Source organism: Scardinius erythrophthalmus (genome assembly GCF_964197995.2).
Source record: "Scardinius erythrophthalmus genome assembly, chromosome: 8".
NCBI lineage: Eukaryota > Metazoa > Chordata > Actinopteri > Cypriniformes > Leuciscidae > Scardinius > Scardinius erythrophthalmus.
Genome location: NC_138228.1, coordinates 30,646,952 through 30,659,598, shown reverse-complemented (window position 1 = coordinate 30,659,598; position 12,647 = coordinate 30,646,952). Strand labels below are relative to the sequence as shown.

At 37.5% G+C, this 12,647-nt stretch overlaps 1 protein-coding gene across 4 annotated transcripts in view; it reads left to right on the top strand.

The window, feature by feature from the left end:
- The window catches only part of cd151l (CD151 antigen, like), a 39,048-nt gene extending 33,526 nt beyond the window's left edge, over window positions 1–5,522 (top strand). For 2 of the 4 annotated variants that reach the window (XR_014030637.1, XR_014030638.1), the window contains exons 7-9: window positions 1,357–1,443; window positions 4,313–4,447; window positions 5,206–5,522. Coding sequence is in view for 2 of the 4 variants with exons in the window: in XM_081372461.1 (XP_081228587.1) it covers window positions 1,357–1,443; window positions 4,313–4,372 (147 nt within the window). In the remaining 2 variants the exon portion in view is untranslated. Of the gene's footprint in view, window positions 1–1,356; window positions 1,444–4,312 lie in introns of all 4 variants that reach the window. The other 2 variants (XM_081372461.1, XM_081372460.1) reach the window with 1 other exon arrangement.
- The last annotated feature ends 7,125 nt before the right edge of the window (window positions 5,523–12,647 follow it).

The following is a 12,647-nucleotide window of genomic DNA, read 5'->3' as shown; positions in this document are numbered from 1 at the left end:
TTTGCGCCACGTCAGGGTCTGAGCAGACTTACGCACTTTTCATTGTTGCAGAGAGTCGGAATGCTGCAGGTATTTGGAAATGTAAGCAATTCTTGCCGCTTGCCATTCTCAATTTAATTATTTGAATGTCGACTCTTTTACAAAGCGGAGGTCGGAAACCATTCAGCTGTGCACAAATTCAAGATTATTTGCAATTTATAAATTTCACTTATGTAAGAGTTCGTTCTCTGAATCATACGTACACACATTTGAGAAATGATTGTAAGATCAAAGGTAGGATGGTTTCTATGCAACATTTTATAAATGAGGCCCTTGAAGAAGAAACATTCACTCAATTTTTTATCTACCACAAAATTTGCGTAGTCGGCAGGGTCTTTATGCTTTCCCAGTGAGTTGACTACACATATAAAACACACTCAAAGAATCTGAGAGCTGGCTTGGGGATTTTCTGTAAGAAAGTTTGCATTTGGAACACAGGGGCACTTGCAATTCTAGGAGTCTGGAACTCCACTGCGGTTGATTCGATAAAGCTATTGTATTATGGCTAGATATGAATTGGGAAAGTGAAGCAAGAAATGTGAACAAACAGACAAAGCATGAAAATCAAGCCCTAATGGAAATGGTTAAGCAAGAACAGGAGAACAAGGATTCTATAACAAAACAGGGCAACGAGAGAGGAAGAGAAACATTTCCCTCTCTACCTCCTTATCCAGCAGTATTAGAATCTGCATCTGCCCCTAACAGGCATTTTGCCTGTTAGAAATACATTCTCTGTTTTAATGTTATTTTAAGGTGGGGTAGAATTAAATGAATGGAAAAACTCAGCATTTTGTTTGCATACCCCATCACCTCACGTACCCCCAGGGGTATGCGTACCCCAGTTTGGGAACTACTGCACTATCCCACCTCCTTAAAGGGTTAGTTCACCCAAAAATGAAAATTATGTCATTAATGACTCACCCTCATGTTGTTTCAAACCCGTAAGACCTCCGTTCATCTTCGGAACACAGTTTAAGATATTTTAGATTTAGTCCGAGAGCTTTCTGTCCCTCCAGTGAAAATGTATGTACGGTATACTGTCCATGTCCAGAAAGGTAATAAAGACATCATCAAAGTAGTCCATGTGACATCAGTGGGTTAGTTAGAATTTTTTGAAGAATTTTGGTCCAAAAATAACAAAAACTACAATTTTATTCAGCATTGTATTCTCTTCCGGGTCTGTTGTCAATTCGCGTTCACGACTCCGCAGTGACGCTGCTGACATAAGACGCTGCTGACGTGTTATCTGGTGACACTGCGGAGTCATAGTGTACAAAAATAGTACTTTTTGTTTTTGACTCTAATTTTTTTTTTCAGGGTGGCTGCATCTCAAAGTTGGGGAACTTCATTCTGAATCACTTGCAGATCATTGGTGCAGTGGGAGTGGGCATAGCCTGTGTGCAGGTCAGCTGAAGCACTGCAAAGTGTAGAGGACACATGTACTGTAGCTGAACACTTGCATTTTAGCCACCCTTAAAATTGTATCATGTACTTGTTTAAATACTAAAATCGAATGTGTAATACAAACTTATTTTAATGACCACTTTTAAAGTCTTGTCACCCCTGATTGACATGGCAGGATGTGTCAAACATGTATTTGTCAGATGTGAATTTCTGTGCCTGTCCCAATAATCACACTTGCACTTGACCACTTTTCTACTTGCATGACATATTTCAATACGTCACACGTATTTCAATACGTGCACTTTAAATGAAACTTTGAAATGTCCGTTCAGAAGTTACTATGTAACAAAGGAAAATTTATGAACCCTCTGGAGTCAGCAAAGGCACATTTTACACACATTTTACAGTGCGCAATCAGTTTATTCCTGATAACAGTGGAAACTGCTTATACCCACGAGTAGTGTGGGCTATTCATACAGTAATTATCAGTGTGAGCCATGCAAACATACAGAACAATAAGCTTTGAGGAAATTTACCTCAGAAAAAGAATGCGATCTGACACTGCTTGATCCAGCGGAGGATTTCATTTCTGAAGATTAAGTAACTTGTTCTTTCTTAAATTAGTTAATGTATTATTTTTACATAAATATGTGCTCTTTTTATTAGTTGGGCTTTCCTTAAACTATATTGCCAGACTCAAATGTGTGAAATCAAATAAAACAGGTTGAAATCTGAAATATATAGACAGAAATATGCTTTTATTGAAATGAAATATTAACTTTTCATTACAATTTAAATGTCTAAAAAAACAAGGATGTAAATTTTATGCTCTATAATATATGATCTAGGGCTGTCAATAGCTTCAAATTTTTTGCGATTAATCACATACTTAGCGTGAAATTAAGCATACATAATTTATCTTGTTTAACAAATTAATTTTGTCACCATTTGCTATATCCAGCAACGTAAACTATCAGATTGAATGATGATTCTCACAATTCAGTTTTTTCTGCAAGCTTTTTTCTAAGGGAAATGTTGGTGTCTTTCCAAAAAAGGACACTTGGAGACTCCAAAATGACACCTAATAACCAAATGATGTAAAGAATCCATATAATACATAAATGTATGCACACCAAAGCACACACGGAAAAATATTACAGAACAAATCTTTTCATAATTTACAGTGCACAGTATGGACCACATGGTGATGCCAAAAAAAAGCTAAACCATTCAAACTGTCTTGACCTGACTGCATATGCCTAGTACAGTTCACAAATCCATTCAGCATTACTAAATACAGCAACTTACACATGACAGATAAACATTTTCCTGAATGTGTGTGAAAACAACATAAATGTACTAAAATGTATCTGAGCAAAAATACAATGTGCGATCACTGTACGCCACTGCAATCTTTACCTTGATTACAGTCCGTATCTGTCAAAATTATACTTGAAAGAATCTGGTTTGCTTTATCCAGCAGAGAAAAGTAGTTTGCATATCATCTGGCCATACAGCGGTGGGATGTTTTGACGTTCCGTTTAGTCTGTATTTCACACAGCACGATGCGTGAGGGCTTTTGCGCACAATATCTGAACATGTTAGAGCTTGTGTTTTAAAGCTAAACAGACACTGGAATGAATAATTCACTGAAAACTACTCTCTGCCATCTCTGATGTAATAAACCTGTCTTTCTTTACGTTAGTGCTGTTTTGGACTGATTGTTTAAATGCATTTGCTTACTGAATCATTGAACTGAAAACTTTCCTGGAGTTTAACGGCCTAAAATGGTCTGATCGCAAAAAGAAAGCGAAACTGTGTTAAAGGGTTAGAATAGAAATAATTTTAACACATTAGGATGTTGAATTGAACACATGCGTTAAGGCATTGACGTTGACAGTCCTAACATGTTATGATATATATAATATGACATAAAATATGAAAAGTAATGTTTCCACTGTAATATGATGAATGTTAAAATATGTTTAGACTAGTGTATACTGTAAAATTAGCAAATATCTTCTCAAATATAGATGTTTAAAATGTACTAAACAATAATAGTTGTCTATAGTTGTTCTTGTAATCAGAATGCTCAGTTTGCTCTTACAGTACATCAAAGACTTATTTTTTTCCATGTGAGGAAGGTACTCGCATGCATTCCTGAAGAAACAGTGTTGGGCATCAGACTGTTTTAAAGAATTTTAAGAATAAAATAAAGTTAGAGCTTCATTTAAAGATAATATTGGACAGTTTGCTTTAGTGAAACCATTGGTGCAGAGATGAGTATGTGTATTTTGCAAAATGTTTGCAACTGCTTTTCATCAATTATTAGAAGCACCGCAATTAATAAACTATCTTTTGTTACATAGGAACTTGTAAACAGACATTTAGAGATTTATTTTAAAATGCAAAGCATTGAAAATCAAAAAGTGTAAATAAAGCCCAGTAGAAATAATTCAGTACTTAAATCTTTACAAATGTATGTAGTGTGTCCCATCGGGTAATCAAAAGCCCTACGCACACTTGCAGTCTTCACACCCGCTTGAACACTGGCAAAACACAAGAAATACGACATGTAAGTAGACAAGTGGTCTAGTGCAAAGATTGCAAGTATGAGTATTGGGACAGTTCCATAAATGCATGATCACATCCTGCCATGTCAATCAGGGGTGACAGGATCCTAATGACCCGTCAATCTACAGGGAGTGACAGGGGTCATAAATAAAGGGACATAAATCATCAATTTGACACATAATGACGAGTTCTGTCCATATGATTTTTTTTTTTTTTTTGCCACAACTGTATGTACAGTATGATATTATATGGAATTGTATTAATATCATGCTTTTCCTCTCATACGTTCTTTCAGATTTTCGGCATGTGTTTCACCTGCTGCCTGTACAGGAGTTTAAAAGCAGAGCCATACTGAAGAGACACAGCTCAACTACAGCATTAATCAATGAACATCATCCTCCATGCCATTTTTGTTTCACAGATTTTAAAGGTGAAGTATGTAGTTTCTGCGACACTATAGTGGCACCTAATGGAAATGCACCTTTCGTGTGTCGTGCCTCCCCCAACTCAAAAATCACAAATACATCTCTTATGGGTGCTCATGAAGGCATGTCTCAACAGGTAAAAGTTAGCTATTTTCAATAAAAGTACAAATTAGGAATACTTTTAGCTGTGTTGCTATGTGTCAAGTAAGCAATTGAGTAGACTGTAAACCCATCCAACATAGCTGCAATAGGCGCATTTTTTGACATGATGCACCACGACTGTTTGTGGCGGTCTGCATTGGACACATGAAAGTAAACATAAACTGGTGCATTTGTGTTTTTGAACGGGTGCATGATAATCCTGTATGGTACTGAAGCGTCCATTGTTGCGCTTTATATCTCAGCACTCCGTTCGTTTTGACGTGTTCATGACCTTTTTAATCTTTGAATGTCTAAATGCAGCACATTTTTGCTTGCACTTCATTTTCCATGTCAAGCGCAAGTCATGGTCCCACACTGGCTTAACATCCTCTTGCTCCGCCTGCTACTGTAGACACTCCACTCTCACAATCGGTTGAGATGGAAAGATGGATCTGAGCAGACTGCTCTCAATGTTTTGATTTAGTGTTTTGAGGCTCAATGTTTACATTTTTGGGGGAGATAAACCCATGAATATGGCATACTAATAGTTGTCAATGAACCATAAACTGGATTAGGAGAATGTTTTAACATAAAAAATCTTACATACTTCACCTTTAAACAGAAAGGAAACAACTGAGGGATCTGCTGACCATTTCAGATTCAGATCATTAAATCAATTCCAACTACACCCTGGCACAGACACATATCCAGTAATAAATATACAGTTTATGATTTTATGATCATTCACACATTTAATGTACTACTGAAAGTTCATTTAAATCCTTTATCTAAATGGCTTTATTATTCTTATTGATTCAAGGGATTTTAATAACTTAAAGTTTGGACTGTATTTTATATATGAAACCTTATATGTACTTGTTTTTCTTTGTATGTGTGATCTCCTAGATCCTCAATCAAAACATTAAATATCTGCCACAGAACCTTTTGTTCTTTATTCCATTTAATGCTGCTATGTTATTTATGCACCAATAATGGCATCAGGCACAGTTGCAAATATAAGTTTCAAAATACATGGAAGAATAAACAACAAAGGTATTTGATTAAAAAAAAAAAGTGTACTATATATATAAGAGGCAGTGTAGAGACAGAATTCTCTGATAGCCGAGGCACTCCTTAATTAAAATGTCTTTATTACAAAAATGACATGTCCTAACTGGACAACTTTAAAATGCCAAATTGGCATTTTAAAGTTGTCCAGTTAGGAAATGTCATTTTTCATTTCACTCTTAGATGTTCTACCTTGGACCGAAGAGCACCCAAATCAAACTCAAAAGGAATTGAGCACGCCATTCATCTTGAATCTAAACTGTACTATATATATATATATATATATATATATATATATATATATATATACTGCTTTTATCTTTTGCATATTTTAACCTTTTACAGCAGTGATTGTATGATTTTGAGATCCATCTTTTCACACTGAGGGACTCGTACGCAAGTATTATAAAAGTTTCAAACATTCACTGATGCTCCAGAAGCAAATAAGCTGCATTAAGGGTTGTACATTTTTTTATTTGAAGATCAAGGTAAATTGTACTTAATTTGTTGTAACGAGGTTAGTTGTTGTGGGAAGAAGGAGCTAGGCGGGAACCGGCATACATTTAAAGACTTAACTTTTGTTTTGTGTTTATTTATATATTAAAGGTGGCAGCCCCTCACGGACGACTGCCGCACACACATAAACGAAACATAACGTAAAAGTCCAGGCCTGGTCCTCTCGTCCTTCAATGTCGTCGCTCCTCCTTTTATGCTTCCAAAGCTCCTCCGTCAGAGATACGAGACCGGTGCGGCGCACAGGTGTCGCTCATCAATAATCACTCCACCGGCCTCGCACCGTTCTCTCACGGCCCTCTTCCTCGTCCTGCTTGCCACATTTGTCTTCTGAGAGATATGTAAGTATCTTCTGTAGCTTCCGAAGGGCGGTACTAAATGAAAAAAATACGATATTTAAACAAAATAAGAAAAATGTTCACATGTTGTGTTTGCTTCTGGAGGAATATATATATATATATATATATATATATATATATATATATATATATATATATATACACTGCTCAAAAAAATTAAAGGAACACTTTGAAAACACATCAGATCTCAATGTGGAAAAATATCATGCTGGATATCTATACTAATATGGACTGGGTAATGTGTTATGAACAAAAGGATGCCACATCGTTTGATGGAAATGAAAATGATCAACCTACAGAGGATTGAATTCAAAGACACCCCGGAAATCTAAGTGAAAAAATGATGCAGCAGGCTTGTCAATTTTGCTGAAATTTCATTGCAGCAACTCAAAATGGTACTCAGTAGTTTGTATGGCCCCCACGTGCTTGTATGCATGCCTGACAACGTCGGGGCATGCTCCTAATGAGACGACGGATGGTGTCCTGGGGTATTTCCTCCCAGATCTGGACCAGCGCATCACTGAGCTCCTGGACAGTCTGAGGTGCAACCAGGTGATGTCAGATGGACCGAAACACAATGTCCCAGAGGTGTTCTATTGGATGTAGGTCAGGTGAGCGTGGTGGCCCTTCAATGGTATCATTCCTTCATCCTCCAGGAACTGCCTGCATGCTCTCGCCACATGAGGCCGGGCATTGTTGTGCACCAGGAGGAACCCAGGACCCACTGCACCAGCATAGGGTCTGACAATGGATCTAAGGATTTCATCCCGATACCTAATGGCAGTCAGGGTGCCATTGTCTAGCCTGCAGAGGTCTGTGCGTCCCTCCATGGATATGCCTCCCCAGACCATCACTGACCCACCACCAAACCGGTCATGCTGAACGATGTTACAGGCAGCATAACATTCTCCACGGCTTCTCCAGACCCTTTCCTGTCTGTCACGTGCTCAGGGTGAACCTGCTCTCATTTGTGAAAACCACAGGGCACCAGTGGCGGACCTGCCAATTCTGGTGTTCAATGGGAAATGCCAATCGAACTCCCTGGTGCTGGGCAGTGAGCATAGGGCCCACTAGAGGACGTCGGGCCCTCAGGCCACCCTCATGAAGTCTGTTTCTGATTGTTTGGTCAGAGACATTCACACCAGTGGCCTGCTGGAGGTCATTTTGTAGGGCTCTGGCAGTGCTCATCATGTTCCTCCTCGCACAAAGGAGCAGATACCGGTCCTGCTGATGGGTTAAGGACCTTCTACGGCCCTGTCCAGCTCTCCTAGAGTAGCTGTCTGTCTTCCTGGAATCTCCTCCATGCTCTTGAGACTGTGCTGGGAGACACAGCAAACCTTCTGGCAATGGCACGTATTGATGAGCCATCCTGAACGAGCTGGACTGCCTGCGCAACCTCTGTAGGGTCCAGGTATCGCCTCATGCTACCAGTAGTGACACTGACCCTAGCCAAATACAAAACTGGTGAAAAACAGTCCAAAAAGATGAGTAGGGAAAAAAATGTCAGTGGCCTCCACCTGTAAAACCATTCCTGTTTTGGGGGTTGTCTCACTGTTGCCCATCTAGTGCACCTGCTGTTAATGTCATTAACACTAAAGCAGCTGAAACTGATTACCAACCCCCTCTGGTACTTTACTGACCAGATCAATATCCCAGGAGTTTAACTGACTTGATGCTATTCTCTGATTAAAAAGTGTTCCCTTTATTTTTTTGAGCAGTGTATATATATATATATATATATATATATATATATATATATATATATATATATATATATATATATATATATATATATATATATATATATATATATATATTGGAACATTACATGTGAAATGTTCTAAATGCAATATTTACTGTTTAAAAATACAAACATATTCCACTGCAGTCATCCAAATACTGTTTATATATATATATATATATATATATATATATATATATATTTCATTTAAAGCATTTGAAAAATTTTACAAAATGTACAACATATTACAATACGTATTATTAAACCATCCTTGTTATGCTAGTTAAGACAAAAAAAATCCAGTACCAGTAATAAATAGTAAATATACATAATGTTAGTACATCCAAGCTTTTACTGAAATCAATGATCCCCTTCAAGATATATATATATAGATATTATTTTACAGTAAAGTACTTGCAGAAATGGTTACAGCTATAGTTTTACAATATAAAAATGTTAGAATACAAATCTGATGTTGGATGTCTATTAACATCTCTAGTATATGTAGTATATAATGTATAGCCATGTCAAACAGATTTTTCACTAGATGGAGAGAAAAAAGAAATAGGGGACCTGCATGCATTTTCGGTCAACGAATCGTGCCTGGAATTCGGGCTGGCTTACTCTCACGTTATCCTGACTCTCACGTTATACACGTTCGCTAGATTTTATAGCCTACGTGTCGATCTAATTGTTTCCCATGTGCTCTCTTCACATAGAAGCCAGTTAAGCACGCTCAATGTGTCGGCTTGCTGCGCTATCCCCCTCCTATGGACTTCATACGTGCGCAATTCTTGCTCCAGTTGAGTTCTTCTTATTAGAACCCTGTGAGTTCCTCCACAACCCCTTCGGCATTGGACGTGGCGGAGCGTCTGATGCTAGGCCTACCACTTGTTACTACCAGCTTAGTAGGCCTACCACTCCTACTACCAGCTTAGTGGAACTTGTGCTGGGCTGGGTCCATATGTTGTATCCCCACGGGGATACATTTGTGTGTTTCCACGGTAAGGCTCCCTAAGTTCGAGCCCGTGTCTTTCCCTCGGCAGAAGTTTGCCCTGCCATCTCTGACTGTTCGGTCTCCCCCTGTTATGGCTGGAGTCACCTCAGTGACATTACACATGTTGTACTGCCCGACAATTCGCCCAGTCCATATGTGTATTCTCCACTTCCCCCCCCCCCCCCCCCCCCCTCGGGCTTATAGTGGGTTCCGTAGCGCCCCTCCTTCCTTCGCTAGGGCACGCTTTCCCAGTGTTATCCAAGTCTACTGAATGGGTTTTTTGGAACAGCAGTGACTTCCTGGTCTAAAGCCCTGTCCTTTTTCCGCCCCAAAAAGCTGCGGAAGGATATAGGAGGCTTTTTTCTAGGCACTGCAAGGTGGCAGCACTAGTGCCGTCTTAGTCAACGTGTTGACCGATTGGGATCCCTACTATGTCAAACGTGCCCGACTGAAAGGGAACGTCTCGGTTACGTATGTAACCCTCGTTCCCTGAAGGACGTAACGGAGACGTAGTCCCCCAGCCACTATTGCTGTACCACCGCTGACATGGGCTTGCTCAGCTCCTCAGCAAAAAACAACTGGTGCGTGCATCCACTTCCGTATTCATACCCGTACTGCGGGGCGGGGCATGTGATGCGATTCACTCACGCCAATGTCCATTTTCTCATTTTTACAATACTCGAAGATGACAGGCTCCTAGCGTGATCCCAATCAGTCGACACGTTGACCACATCTCCTTCAGGGAACGAGGTTTACATATGTAACCGAGACGGTTTGTGTAAGAAACAAATCCATAAAACTTTCACTAAAAATGATCTTCCTGCCAATGTATAACGTAGCTGTGTGACACAAATATGTTGGCTTGTTCACGTGAGAAGTAGAAAGCAAGAATGAGCATCACGTGAACAGAGTCGTTTCAAACAGTATCAGAGCCCAGATCTTAAGCTCTAATTTAAAGTTAAGATTGTTTTTCTTATTTAACTGTTTCTTACATAAATCTTAATGCTAGACCTCATTTACTTGCATGGTATGCATCCTACAGAGCTTGAACTTCCATATTAAAAATCTGCATTTCTGTTTTGATGAAGAAAGTCATATAAACCTTGTATGGCATCAGAGTAAATAAATAATGAGAATTTTGAAACTATACTGTACTATATTTTTAAGAAGCATGTTAATAGTTTTAAGAGAAAAAATACAATGTCACAGAGAAAAGTGTAAATTGTAAAGTCCAATGAGAGGAACTAGTGTGTGAATAAGCCTTAAGAAGAGAGGAAAAAACAGCCAACATGTCACACCAACTTTGCATAGATCTGGCTAGAAGTCTGATGAAGTTGGTCAATGAATGACACACCAGCTTTGCAGAGGTCTGGCGAGAAGACTGATGAAAAATGCCCAGGTCTAAGAGAAAAACATAAAAAATGTTAATGAATACATGTACACCACAATGGATGATCAAAGTTAACTTGTTGACCTGGTCAACACTTCACCAACGTTCAAGCAAAATTTAAACTAAATTAATGTTGAGTATTTACATAGACCACTAAGATTTACAGTACAACAGTTACCATCTATTAGTGCTACCATCCCAAAAATCAGACCATAAAGTGCTGCAATGAATACATTTTATTATTTTTCCTTAAACAGGGCTTCACATTACATTTAGCCAGGTCCTGGGCACTCAAAATACTCTGCACAATAACCTTGTTCAACATTAAACTTCATAAAACAAAGCTCATACCTGCTGGTTGCAGTCTATATGATGCAGTTGTCTGGGACAATATAAAATGTAAGCATAAAACATTCGAACATCAAAGAGCTTCAAGTATCATCCAGGGCTTCACATAACATGACATGGCACTCAAAATACTCATACAACCCCTTACGAAAAAGAAGTTTATTCAAGTGTTCTATTAGTATACTTCTTTTAAACTAAAAATAAGAAAGTATACTTTCATCTTACTTTTTATGTACTTCTCAGAAATATACTTCAAATTGCATTTAAGTATACTTGACTTATACTGACAGAAACGTCTAAGTATATTTGGCCTATACTTGTTGATCGAGATATACTTAAAAGTATAATTAAGTATTCTAAGTATTCTTGGCTTGTACTTGTGTTTACTATTTTGATTTAGTAGCTTATTAAATACTTTTTTAAAAACATAATATCACATACCGTCTTAAACTAACATGTTCAGTTTTATATAGTAACAAACTTTCTGGTGGAATAGCCTATAGAGTAAATAAAATAAGCATGGAAAATAAGTTTATTCAAGTGTTCTATTAGTATACTTCTTTTCAACTAAAAAGAAGAAAGCATACTTTCAGTCTACATTTTATATACTTCTCAAAAATATACTTAATTACACTTAAGTGTACTTGACTTATACTGAGAGAAAAGTCCAAGTATATTTGGCCTATACTTGTACTCAATCTTTTGATCGAGATATACTTAAAATTTTAATTATTCAAAGAATACTTGGCTTGTAGTTGTGTTAACTCTTTTGATCGAGTAGCCTATTAAATATACTTTTTTTACATTGTTTTTCATATACAGTCTTATGCAACTTTGTTTGAAAATATTGATTAAAATGTTGATATAAAACAGATATGTTTCTAATTCTGCGTATCTGAATTTTTGTGTAGGCTAGTTCACTGGTAGTGTACATATTTACTTTAATTAAACTTTTCCCCACCATTGACTGAAATTTCCAGCTATCCATGTTTTCACTGTTATACGGTAGGGGGCGCTATGACACATCTTCTAGTACAGAATCTCTGGATCAAAACACAGGAGAAGAAGAAGCTGAACCATGTGATAGAAGATTGCTCACTCAAATGTAAAATAATGTGATCATCAAACATTAAACAGCTTGCAAATCAAAACTGCTTAATGTTTTCAAATGAAATGAAGCGTATGCCTAACCCATGAAGAGAAAACGACTGTGAAGCTTTGGGGGTGTTGAACTCGACCTACTCCACCTGTGTTTTGATCATCGTTCTGGATCTGATCAAGGCGTAGTCTTTGACAAAAATGTGATTTTCTCAACTATTTTCTCAACATTTTAACAAAATGTTGTCTTACTTTATGAAACTTACTGACATTCGAGTGTTGATAAAAAAGGATGCATGAAGCTAATCAAATGTTTTTAAAATTAAAGTAGAGTTAAAGGTATTTTTCAAGTATAAAAAATAACATTTGAACATAGTAGTATACTGTAGGCCTACTGCAACTGCAAAAATTGTATATAAATAGTAAACTATAAGTATAATGTTAAGTTCACTTAAAAAAAAACTTGTAGAATAAAACTACTAAACTAGTAGTTTACTGAGAGTACACTAAAAGAGTAAAAATAATATATAAATGGTAAACTATAAGTATG